Source organism: Carassius gibelio, chromosome A18 (assembly GCF_023724105.1).
Source record: "Carassius gibelio isolate Cgi1373 ecotype wild population from Czech Republic chromosome A18, carGib1.2-hapl.c, whole genome shotgun sequence".
In the NCBI taxonomy this organism is placed as follows: Eukaryota; Metazoa; Chordata; class Actinopteri; order Cypriniformes; family Cyprinidae; genus Carassius; species Carassius gibelio.
In genome coordinates, this window is record NC_068388.1 from 26,085,954 (window position 1) to 26,100,180 (window position 14,227).

The window sequence follows — 14,227 nt, forward strand, 5'->3', positions numbered from 1 at the left end:
AGAGCTAACAGTATTATAACCTCCCAAAACACAAACACATGATTTTTTTTCTTTCAGATTTCTCTATAATTGTTTAGACACAGGAAGTAACATACAACTCACAAAAATCACTTCTTTTTTTTAACCTAAATGTAGTTACCATTTCTACCACGGGCCTCTCTCCATCACAGGACAGGCAGAATGGAAAACTCTCCATATATTTGTGTTACCATCATCTCAACTTCCCCATCGACTCACCCTTATATTACATAATTATAGTAAGAAAAAAATAATATATATATATATAAATATTCATGATTTCCTAGGAACTTTTTTAAATCAACAAAATCAAAGGCAGTCTTAGAAGGGTACTATAAATACTGTCTGAACACAGCTGCTCTCCTCCGTTCTGGACACACACACACACACACACACACCTGTTTCCTGATATCAGACAAACACTCTTCATTCATAAACATTACCTACACATTGTATCTTCAGGAGAGTTGCTATGGAGACCATGTTTCATGACATCACACATCATTAGTGCGCACTTTACATTATTTGACAGTAATGTGATCATGTCTCTGATGTCTGTGTCTGATCACACAACGCTCTCTTCATCTTCAGAACACACTTGAGAGGCTGGTTCTGGAGCAGCACGTGCAGGGTTAATATAGTCACCGAAAACTAAAACAAATACCAATTTATTATTACTATTAGCTAGTTACTAAAGCAGCATTTCTCGTTTTAATTGTGTAACTTGTACTAAAATAACTGAAACTAAAATAAAACTAAATATAGATCAAATAAAGACAAAACAAAAAGAAAAACAACTGGATGTAAGAATATTAAAAAAAAAAAATGTACTGCTGAACATTTTTGTGGAAACTGATACATTTCTTTTTCAGGATTCACAGAAAGTTCAAAAGACCAGCGTTTATTAGAAACAGAACTCTTTTGTAACATTATACATGTCTTGGCTGTCACTTTTGATCAGTTGAAAGCATCCGTGATGAATAACACATCAGATCTGTGAGATTGTGCACGAACAAACCTCGGCTGGATCTATGTGTTTGTCTGCTTGTAAATCTGTTCTTCTCTGGTTGCTGATTCACCCAGACAGGCTCGACTAGAAAAGCCAGAAAACTTCCTGTGCGACAGGTTTTAATAACACAATCCATCCGGTGATTTAACTGATTTCACCACACGAGGTTTCGCAACTGATGACCTGCCGTAATGTGTAATTTCCACTGCTCTACACGCCTCTACTACACCAGATATCAAGAGTTCAGATCCACAAATCAGAGGTTAAAAGGAGACATTTTCTGCCCAGTGTTTGATTGATCTCTGAAATCTGTCGCCCATGCACACACACACACACACACTCTTCACTGCATCTCTGTTGCTGGTCACCATTGACTCGCACAGTGTTTTAATTTGTTTATTCTGTACTATGGTGAACTATCCTTTAACTAACTCGCTCTGTCACGAGATCTCCACTGTTTCGTGTGTGATCGTGTTTGGTGAATATGAATATAATGTTGTTTAAACTGAGAAACATTATTGCAGTTTGGAATTATTAGAGTCACTATTAGGAATATCACTGTTGTAATATTTATTGTTCGTTTTTACAAGTTTTCATAATGTAGACAGAGAGAGTGCATATTATATATTGAATACACTATGATGACATTAAATAAACCATGTGTGTTCATATTCTATAGATATGTGCTTATCGGGGAAAGAGCAATACCTGCAATGTTAAAATTCATTTCTCAGATGACAACAATCATGACGAAAATGAGTTTTTAACTAAAACTGAAACTTGACTAAACAAAAATTGGACAAAGGTTAACTAAATAGGATAATAACTAAAAAGTACATTTGACACAGGACTAAGACTAAATGTTTGAATCTGTGTAAAGTGTGTTCATCCCATAGGTGTAATGGTTTTTATTCTGTAGAAACTGTATATTCTATGTCCCTTCACCAACCCTACACCTAACCCTAACCCTCACAGGAAACTTTCTGCATTTTTACTTTCTCAAAAAAAAACTCATTCTGTATGATTTATAAGCGTTTTGAGAAATGGGGACATGGGTTACACACAAACACACACACACACACACACACACAGCTGCACTGACTGACAAGAGAAGCAGCTGTTGCTATGGTGACAGATAATGTCAGGGTATTTATATTGATCATTTTACAAAGAAACAGCTTTGTATTTGCAAATTCATCCTTTAAGCCTCCCATCAATATTTCAAGAACTTCTAGTTTTTTAATATTCTGACTTCAAGCTGTGAAAGCTTTGTTAAAATATTACACCTAATTCAACATAAAACATACGCACATTGATGCTTTACATGTTTAAGTATAATCAAGCTGGCTGTGCATGTCATTTAACTCGACTGTGAGGGAAGCATTTCATTAAGCGGTTAAATAATATCAGGTATCTAATGTTTCAGATGAAAACAGGCTGTTTGTTGAGTCTCGAGCAACACACAGACGCTCAGCCAATCAGATCAGAGGACTGGATCAACACACAGACACTCAGCCAATCAGATCAGAGGACTGGATCAACACACAGACGCTCAGCCAATCAGATCAGAGGACTGGATCAACACACAGACGCTCAGCCAATCAGATCAGAGGAGGACTGGATCAACACACAGACGCTCAGCCAATCAGATCAGAGGACTGGATCACCACACAGACACTCAGCCAATCAGATCAGAGGACTGGATCACCACACAGACACTCAGCCAATCAGATCAGAGGAGGACTGGATCAACACAGAGACACTCAGCCAATCAGATCAGAGGACTGGATCAACAAACAGACACTCAGCCAATCAGATCAGAGGACTGGATCACCACACAGACACTCAGCCAATCAGATCAGAGGACTGGATCAACACAGAGACGCTCAGCCAATCAGATCAGAGGACTGGATCAACACACAGACGCTCAGCCAATCAGATCAGAGGACTGGATCAACACAGAGACGCTCAGCCAATCAGATCAGAGGACTGGATCACCACACAGACGCTCAGCCAATCAGATCAGAGGACTGGATCAACACACAGACGCTCAGCCAATCAGATCAGAGGACTGGATCAACACAGAGACGCTCAGCCAATCAGATCAGAGGACTGGATCAACACAGAGACGCTCAGCCAATCAGATCAGAGGACTGGATCAACACACAGACACTCAGCCAATCAGATCAGAGGACTGGATCAACACACAGACACTCAGCCAATCAGATCAGAGGAGGACTGGATCACCACACAGACGCTCAGCCAATCAGATCAGAGGACTGGATCACCACACAGACACTCAGCCAATCAGATCAGAGGAGGACTGGATCAACACACAGACGCTCAGCCAATCAGGTCAGAGGAGGACTGGATCAACACACAGACGCTCAGCCAATCAGATCAGAGGACTGGATCAACACACAGACACTCAGCCGATCAGATCAGAGGACTGGATCAACACACAGACGCTCAGCCAATCAGATCAGAGGACTGGATCACCACACAGACACTCAGCCAATCAGGTCAGAGGAGGACTGGATCAACACACAGACGCTCAGCCAATCAGTTCAGAGGACTGGATCAACACACAGACGCTCAGCCAATCAGATCAGAGGACTGGATCACCACACAGACGCTCAGCCAATCAGATCAGAGGAGGACTGGATCACCACACAGATGCTCAGCCAATCAGATCAGAGGACTGGATCAACACACAGACACTCAGCCAATCAGATCAGAGGACTGGATCAACACACAGACACTCAGCCAATCAGATCAGAGGACTGGATCAACACACAGACGCTCAGCCAATCAGATCAGAGGAGGACTGGATCAACACACAGACACTCAGCCAATCAGATCAGAGGACTGGATCAACACACAGACACTCAGCCAATCAGATCAGAGGAGGACTGGATCAACACACAGACGCTCAGCCAATCAGATCAGAGGACTGGATCAACACACAGACACTCAGCCAATCAGATCAGAGGACTGGATCAACACACAGATGCTCAGCCAATCAGATCAGAGGAGGACTGGATCACCACACAGACGCTCAGCCAATCAGATCAGAGGACTGGATCACCACACAGACACTCAGCCAATCAGATCAGAGGAGGACTGGATCAACACACAGACGCTCAGCCAATCAGGACAGAGGAGGACTGGATCAACACACAGACACTCAGCCAATCAGATCAGAGGACTGGATCAGCACACAGACACTCAGCCAATCAGATCAGAGGACTGGATCAACACACAGACACTCAGCCAATCAGATCAGAGGAGGACTGGATCAACACACAGACACTCAGCCAATCAGGTCAGAGGAGGACTGGATCAACACACAGACGCTCAGCCAAACAGATCAGAGGACTGGATCACCACACAGACACTCAGCCAATCAGATCAGAGGAGGACTGGATCACCACACAGACGCTCAGCCAATCAGATCAGAGGACTGGATCACCACACAGACGCTCAGCCAATCAGATCAGAGGAGGACTGGATCACCACACAGACGCTCAGCCAATCAGATCAGAGGACTGGATCAACACACAGACACTCAGCCAATCAGATCAGAGGACTGGATCAACACACAGACACTCAGCCAATCAGATCAGAGGAGGACTGGATCAACACACAGACGCTCAGCCAATCAGATCAGAGGACTGGATCAACACACAGACACTCAGCCAATCAGATCAGAGGACTGGATCAACACACAGACGCTCAGCCAATCAGATCAGAGGAGGACTGGATCAACACACAGACACTCAGCCAATCAGATCAGAGGACTGGATCAACACACAGACACTCAGCCAATCAGATCAGAGGAGGACTGGATCAACACACAGACGCTCAGCCAATCAGATCAGAGGAGGACTGGATCAACACACAGACACTCAGCCAATCAGATCAGAGGACTGGATCAGCACACAGACACTCAGCCAATCAGATCAGAGGACTGGATCAACACACAGACGCTCAGCCAATCAGATCAGAGGAGGACTGGATCAACACACAGACGCTCAGCCAATCAGATCAGAGGACTGGATCAACACACAGACACTCAGCCAATCAGATCAGAGGAGGACTGGATCAACACACAGACGCTCAGCCAATCAGATCAGAGGACTGGATCAACACACAGACACTCAGCCAATCAGATCAGAGGAGGACTAGATCTGCTGTGTAGTTCTAAAATCTCCTTGTTACCCCAAAGATTTGTCAAGTTAAAGTGAACAGCAAAACAAGGAGGAAAAGAGTGTAGAAAACAGTCAAATAAATCAAAAAGAAACATCTAGCAACTACAGCAACTCAAAAAGTATGAATAAATAAGTCAATTATCCTAAAATCCTAAAGTATTTGTAAAAAACAAAATACATGAATAAAAAGAAAAAGGAATAATAAACAATAAATAAATAATATACACAACAAATTATATCAGAGTAAAAAAAAAAAAAAAAAAAACACAACCCAAGAGATCAGAAGAATAAGTAAATGTGGGGAAAAGTATTCAGTGTATGTCCCCAGATGTAAGCACTGATTGACAGAACTGCACAGCTGGTTTAGTTCAACCCATAAACTTTATTTGTCAGAATCTCAAAGCCTCTACATCCCCAAACAATACATTCAGTATATATACATTTGGCGAGAGGAACTGTACAGATATGTTAGTGCATACATGGAAGCAAATGTACACAAACCCATTTCAAACATATGAAATACACACACACACACACACACCTCCGTCAGCACGAGTGGAGAAGCAGATGAGTTTCTCCAGAGACGAGTGGAAATGACGTAGCAGACAGAGATCTGCTCTCCATCCTTCAGTTCTCTAGTTCTCCTGGTGCTTTACTCTTTTATTTCTAGTCTTCTGTCGTTCCCAAGACGTTCAGAATCTCCCAACGCTTCATTCTCTTCTAAACATCTAACATGCCTGATCTGGTCTGTCTGCCGAGAAGTGCTGTTTTTAATCTGAATGTTTAATGACCAATTATCTGGATTCATCGATCCATAAAATAAAGTCAATTTACAATTTAAACAATTTAAAAATATAAGGCTTTTATGGCAAATCTTAATTCTCAGATCTAAGTTTTCTTCCCAGATTAGTTTCGAACAGATCAGTTATTTGGTGATTTTAGTAAATGTCATGGATATTAAAGACTCTTCATGGAACCATCAATGGCAAAACAAATTTTCCTTTATTTTCATCCATGTTTTGACCCATAAAATACGTCCAAATACATTTTAAGAAACATATTTTTGGATCTGTTTTGCCTGTGACTTTTATTTAAAACAAAAACAACTTAGATTAGATTTAGTTGTACTTTATAAGGCAATGATATTCACACATAGATCTCCAAAGACTCGTTACTGCACTGATTCCTGTGGGACGCTGTCACAATCAGAACTGGGATCATTTCTAAACATAATCACATCTTCTGAGTCCTGTAGTCATCTTACACATCCAGCACATTCATCTTCCCTTTGATTCTCTCTCTTCTCCTCACTGACCTCTGCGCTCTTATTAAAGCATGTTTCTGCTGATCAGCATCTAAAACAGCAGTTTATAATGAGATGCTGTGGAGAGCATTCACAGTTTGACATTTCAGTGTAATGGCATGAAGGATGCACAGTGTGGTTCAGGTCACGGAGACGTTAAATGTTGAGTGTAAATGCATTTTCTTGCAGATTTACATCAATCCTCATTAACCTGTAATCTCTTTTAAAGGGACAGTTCAGGCAAAAGTGAAAATCCTGTTGTCATTTAATCACTTTCAAGTGATTCAAGTCATTTTCAAACAATCTCTATCTTGTCCATTTAGCCCATTAGCTTTGAGGTCATCTACAGTTTTGTTTGGGATCAATTTTGTTTGGTTTTTCTGTTCATCTCTGAATCCTGGAAAAACTAAATGTACGACCTTTTCCACAGAAATATTGTGCAGATAATCAGAAATGTTTCTTGAGCAGTAAATCATCATATTATTCTGATTTCTGAAGATCATGTGACACTGAAGACTGGAGGAATGATGCTGAAAATACAGCGGAGCATCACAGAAATATATTACACTTTAACAGAGTTTCACACAGAAAACAGATGATTTAGATTAGAATAATATTTTACAATTTTTATTGTATTTCTTTTTGCATATTCAAAATTAGTATTTTGATACTTTTTGATTCCTTAGGGTGATTTGTGATGCTTTTTAAGTTGAATTAACTCTCACTGTATGGAGAAGAAATTCAGAAAAATAATGACATGAAGGTCAGTAAATGATGAAAGTTTTCATTTTTTGGGTGGAACTGTCCCTTTAAAGGTTGAAAGAATAAAAACATTGTATCGGAGAGGGAAACGATGAACTGAAAACTAAAAACAAGAACGAAACACAACGATTGACAATGATCCAATCACACAGGCTTTATCATACTTTAAATCAAACACGCTGAGAGAGAGAGAGAGAGAGAGAGAGAGAGAGAAACAACGACACAAAAGAAACCGGATGATGGCAAATGAGGAAAACCAGAGGTCAGAGGAAGGGTCAGGACAAATCTGCGCTCTGATTGGCTGAACTGCTCTAAATGGTTTCCATGGCAAGCAGCATCCAATCAGAGTATTCAGGTGGGGACAATCATGAAGACACGTCAGATATATGACACACTTTATGAAGGTCAGATATCACACACACACACACACACACACACAGGCCAAGAACATTGTCTTAGCTGGACTAAAACATCAGCACTAGCATTAATTTTTTTTCTCCATAATAAATTACAGCCACTAAACATTCATTGAACAACAGCGTTCTCCTTTTGTTTTCTTTTTTAATCCATGCATTTACAGTATAAGGCATTAACCAAACAGAGTCACGACAGCACAGAAACCAGGGTCTGATTGCGTTCGGGTGAAGAAGAAGCTATTCTCAAACCAAAAGGCAAAATTTGGTGGGATTTTGAGACGATCGATATCTGTAACGTCACTGTACCTTATCGACCGGCGGATGGATGAACGAAATTGATTTTCTGAGGTAGACAATACAGGAATATTTCATTCTCCTTGGTCAAGATCATCCTAAACTCTGCTGAAGTGACTCTCTCTGAACGTTACATTAAAAGGTCCTTTTTCACGCTGTTCTGCATAGCCGCCGGTCCAAGTGCACTTAAAAGGCACCATCCATCTCTTCTCCCCTCGCTCTGCTCTATTACTGCTATTTTAAGGGACTTAATGAATCTGTCTGCGTAGTGATCTCTCTTCACATCTGTGTTTCTAACTGGAAAACGCCGAACGCTAGATTTCAGTCTTCTGGAGATTATTTTGGATATATTCTGAAAATGTTCATGTTTAATGATTAGCTAATATTTCACCCATTTGATTTTATGATACCGTCACAGAAAGTCCAGACGATGAGGTTTCGCTACAGTACGATTCAGTGTCTTTGTTCGTTTACTGCGGCGATGTAATGTTCAAGAACGTCTAATGGTTCACATGTCCAGAAATGGCAACTATACACATCCGAATAGTAAAGTCCGAGCGACGTTTCGGGTTTCTGTACAGTGTGTAACAGTGGAGATAAAGTGTGGGTGCAGGTCTAAGACTAAAGATCCACTTATGAGAAGAAAACGGGTCTGGAATCACGAAGAAGGCATTTGGAGGACAGTGAAACCGCGTCCCTCGAGACGAGACGGAGGCGACGTCCAGGAGTCTCCCTTATTGTCTTCGGGATCTCAGTAGCACTTTAGTTTGTCGTTGTCTTGTAAACGCTGAACGAACGTCCTGCTTCTGCAGCGCTTCTGCCTCTATAGTGTCCGGATGGCCACGGGGTACAGCAAGGACATGTGCTCGGCCCCTTTGATTGGTAGTTTGCGGCTGGAGTAGAAGTGGATGATCTCAGGAACGCTGTCGAACAGGCAGCTGTTCTGACCCAGTACGTACTTATTGTCTTTGGTCCTGGAGAGCTTCATGTGCATGAAACCTTGACTGCTCCTGGAGAGAGAGAAGAGAACATGTAGATGAAGATGGAGAGCAGGGAGCGGTTAATAAAGGTAGAGCAGGTTAAAACAATCTGTGATTAGTTGTCAGACGGCAGCACTCTGGAGCAGTTCATTGGCAAACGCGTCACGCGTGGAGACCGGAGAGCTGTAATGAGCGCAGCGGTGCTGTCGGCTTTCACTGGGGATCTGAGTGTAAAGTGAATTAAAAGCCAAGGACGGAGGGAAGCCACACACTTCAGGATGATGTTTTGAGGTGTGTAAAGACTGTGTGGTGTTATTAACACTGCTGATTATTACTCTTACTAACAGTTCAGGCTTTAAACAAAGGACTAATCCTAAATGCTAATGTGAGTCATATCTAGAGATTATAGAGATTTGAGGCTCTTTTGATTTGGACTATCAAGTGACTACTTAACACCAGCCCAGAATATACTAGAAAAAACTAATAAATAAATAAACTAAACCGGTAAAAAAATATATATATATATATATATATATATATATGTGAATTAATGATCTGATTAGTTTACACACATTACATAATGATTGACAACGACAATGAAATGACAGTGTTACCTAACTTTGCATCTAGCATCAAATTATGCATCTCTCTCTCTCTCTCTCTCTCTCTCTCTCTCTCTCTCGCTCTCTATTTATAGATATTAATGCATAAATATAAAAATACATAAATATACAAATCTCTAAATTAAAGACCACTAGTAAGAACGTCCCTTAATCAGAGTAATTATCCTTGCTATCATTAAATATAAATCAACTCCTCCATCCCTCTTGGTTCAGGACTCCTGTAGCTCTCCGGCTGATTAGCTGCCTGTCATTAACGACTCTTCATCATCATTAGAGAGATGAGAAAACACTGGAGCCGCACGGACCCCCGAGAGCCACTCACACACACACACACACACACACACACACACACACACACACACACACACACACACACACACACACACACACACACACACACAGGCCTGAGGTCACTGGAGACGCCTGGAAAAGCTCAGGCACATCACTATGGAAATATCTGTACTAAAGCTTGCTATTCTCTTCCATTTAAGCATTTTATTTTGCTGTTATCATATTAGCAACATGAACAAACCAAGACGCAAGACCAAGAGAGAGAGAGAGAGAGAGAGAGAGAGAGAGAGAGAGAGATACCAAAGCCTTTGTGCTCTTATCAACAGATACTTCATCATTATTTGCCCTTTTAATCCAAGGATTAATTTGACTTTATGGATCTGAAAGTTTCACTGTGGTTCATGACAATGTCACGAATGTTCACTGATATGATTCACAGTGTACATGTACTGTATGTGTGTATATATACAGTATATATCACTGCATCCATAGCATTGGGCTCGTTAACTGCACCAGTCACGCGTCGCTTGGAACCATAAGATTATTCTTTTCATTTAAATGAGCGTTCAGTACAAGTTAAGAACTTGCAGTCGATGACCACAGACAATCATTTTAAAACAATCTGTCAAGCACTTTCAGTTCTAGAGGGTTTAAAAGCAGAAATGCACAGCTTGTATAGTTTTGTTCTAGCAAATAATAATGTTTATGTACCAAAAAATGCATACATATACTGCTGTTCAACAGCTGGGAACAGTCAGATTTGAAATGTATTTTTTTTTAAAGAAGTCTCTTCTGCTCATCAAGGCTGCTATATATGTATATATGTATTTAATTCTAACACAAAGTCTTTTCTGTAAATTTTTCTATTACTTTTAATGAACACATACTTGCTGAATAAGAGCATATCAAAAAAGAAAGAAAAAAAGTACTGGCCTCAAAAAAGTTTCTTCTGTATTTTTGATTAAATAAATGAGCATTAAAAATGAAATATATTTTTTATTTAAAATGATAAAATGTATTTATGAATATTTTCATTCATATACAGTCATATATATTTCTATTTCTAACGTGACTTGCATTCACCCAGAACATATCTTTTAAAATACAGTCTTCATTAAGATGCAGAGCTTCAGATGTTAATGAAACCGGAGTAGATTGATGTTTTATGAAGGTAACTCTGTGGAAGCTGTACATGAGATGAGAGCTGGGCTTGAGCAGAGAGTCGTTCTCCGTTCACCTACAGCACATGCACATTAACACGCTGCTAATTCACAAACTTTTACTTTCCCTCCATTCAGAGGAGATTTATTTCACTCCCTTCAGCCATTTTCTCTCCTTCTCTGTCCATAAAGCAGGGCACTGCTCAAGCCTCTTTGCTTTTTAAAAGCTTTAAGAGACTTGACTCATCCATTTCACTTACGCTCAGCTCTGAACCACAGATCTGCTCAGACAATCGATCCGTTTCATGTGAGCGAACCATCTACAGACGCCGTTAAAGAGCATCAGGCAAAGACTTAGATATGTTAAATAATCCTAAACCAGTGGAGGAAAAAAATAACTAACAAAAACTGCCTGTAGGTGGCGACAAGTCTTAAAAAATGAATCACTGATTCACTCATTCACTTCGATTCATTCAATCACTGATTCACTCATTCAGTTCGATTCATTCAATCGGCTGATTCACTCATTCACTTCGATTCATTCAATCACTGATTCACTCATTCAGTTCGATTCATTCAATCGGCTGATTCACTCATTCACTTCGATTCATTCAATCGGCTGATTCACTCATTCACTTCAATTCATTCAATCGCTGATTCACTCATTCACTTCGATTCATTCAATTGGCTGATTCACTCATTCACTTCGATTCATTCAATCGGCTGATTCACTCATTCACTTCGATTCATTCAATCGCTGATTCACTCATTCACTTCGATTCATTCAATCGGCTGATTCACTCATTCACTTTGATTCATTCAATCGGCTGATTCACTCATTCACTTTGATTCATTCAATTGGCTGATTCACTCATTCAGTTCGATTCATTCAATCACTGATTCACTCATTCACTTCGATTCATTCAATCGGCTGATTCACTCATTCACTTCGATTCATTCAATCACTGATTCACTCATTCACTTTGATTCATTCAATCACTGATTCACTCATTCACTTTGATTCATTCAATCGGCTGATTCACTCATTCACTTTGATTCATTCAATCACTGATTCACTCATTCACTTCGATTCATTCAATCACTGATTCACTCATTCACTTCGATTCATTCAATCACTGATTCACTCATTCACTTTGATTAATTCAATCACTGATTCACTCATTCACTTTGATTCATTCAATCGGCTGATTCACTCATTCAGTTCGATTCATTCAATCACTGATTCACTCATTCAGTTCGATTCATTCAATCGGCTGATTCACTCATTCACTTCGATTCATTCAATCACTGATTCACTCATTCACTTTGATTCATTCAATCACTGATTCACTCATTCATTTTGATTCATTCAATCACTGATTCACTCATTCACTTCGATTCATTCAATCACTGATTCACTCATTCACTTCGATTCATTCAATCGGCTGATTCACTCATTCACTTCGATTCATTCAATCACTGATTCACTCATTCACTTCGATTCATTCAATCGGCTGATTCACTCATTCACTTTGATTAATTCAATCGGCTGATTCACTCATTCACTTTGATTCATTCAATCACTGATTCACTCATTCACTTCGATTCATTCAATCACTGATTCACTCATTCACTGATTCATTCAATCAGCTGATTCACTTAGGAATGAAGCAAAGTGACTTGCTGATTTCAGAACTGAACACTACAATATTACTCTTACTATTTATGCCATAAAAAGATGTACGAGTAGTATACTAATCTGCAGTTTTTAATTTAGGCTTATTGAATCATTGACTCAATGCATTCATGTCCTTCTTTTATTCAGTATCTATGTAGTCACTGTATTCTTTCTTTCTCAATTTGTTCAAAAGCAATGTTTCAGGAATGAAACATCATCGTGTTGAGCATCGAAGCAACGATTGACAAAACAGAGCAAAACAGTTAACAATTTTATTATTTGTTGTATACTATTGTCCTAAGAATAAAATATTGATCTTAAAAGGAGGATAAATGAGTGTTGTCTGAGCCTGAAGACAGAGTCTTTCACAACAGGACTGATGGCCAGGCTTCACTCAACAGTAAAAGCATCAATAAAGACAGTTGGCTCTATTTGTGTGCTTTTGTTAATAAGAGCATTATCTCATGAGCTTAGCAAATTGTTAAGAATTCATAGATGAACCAAACAATGAAAGAGAGGTTTTATGGTCAGGTCATCAGTGATGCTGCACACAGACGGAGCGTTTCATAGCAGCAGTAATATTTCAGCAGACGCAGACACGAGTCGTTTGCATGTAAGAGTCTCTGTGGACGGACTGTGTGCAAAAGTCTGAAAGCTTTCTACATGCTGTCAGCTCTGCTTTAGCACAACACTCGTGATGGGAGACACGGAGAGACTCTCACTGCTTCTGTGTTTAGACCTGCTCTCTCTCATGGCTCTGAATAAAGGATTCAGTCCACAATCAGATTTACTGCGTATTAAAGACACGCTCCGGGTTCAATAGAAAGTAAACTCTACTCTGCTGACAGCTGCTGATTACCACAGAAGGTGATTTTAACTTGCCCTCAGTTTAGACTTTGTGGTTATGTGTAGGCCCCACTAAAATGATCACATAGGTAACATTACAACTCAGATAATACATTTATACATGGGGAAAATAAATGAATAAATAACCAAATAAAAAATAGAATAAAAAAAACTATTTACTATGCACTATTTACAATGAACTCATTTCCTAAATTCTATATTTGAACGATACAGAACTGAATCATTTATTACAGTTTTGCACGGTCTTGGCATTCATTGTGGACAGCAATGTAAGACTTTCAAGACTGCATCTTACAAGCTGTTGCTGAAAGTAAAAATAACTTTTTTGTTTACATCTGTTTCAGTCTCTTTCAATATAAAAGTCTTTGCTGCTTGTAAAACAGTCTCTTGTTGCCATCACAGCACGAACACACACATACAGTCTCCCAATACTAAATACTACTATGAATATAAAATAGCATTCAGTCAAAAATACGTTCTCGCATAAAAAAAAAAATCACATCACAAATCACATGTTCTGCTCTAAAACCTGCTGATCTCTCAGCGGGGGTCTCTCCTGCAGAGACTGCACCAGAGCTTCACATCAGTGTGTCCTGAGCTCTCCGTGAGTCCTGT

The 14,227-nt window shown here is 39.7% G+C and overlaps 1 protein-coding gene across 3 annotated transcripts in view; it reads right to left on the reverse strand.

Annotated features, from left to right (window-relative positions):
- Nucleotides 1–5,600: 5,600 nt before the first annotated feature.
- The window catches only part of zgc:158464 (uncharacterized protein LOC791139 homolog), a 99,185-nt gene continuing 90,558 nt past the window's right edge, over nucleotides 5,601–14,227 (reverse strand). For all 3 annotated transcript variants that reach the window (XM_052530798.1, XM_052530799.1, XM_052530800.1), the window contains one exon: nucleotides 5,601–9,023. In XM_052530798.1, coding sequence (XP_052386758.1) covers nucleotides 8,837–9,023 — 187 coding nt within the window. In that variant the 3' untranslated portion in view covers nucleotides 5,601–8,836. The remainder of the gene's footprint in view (nucleotides 9,024–14,227) is intronic.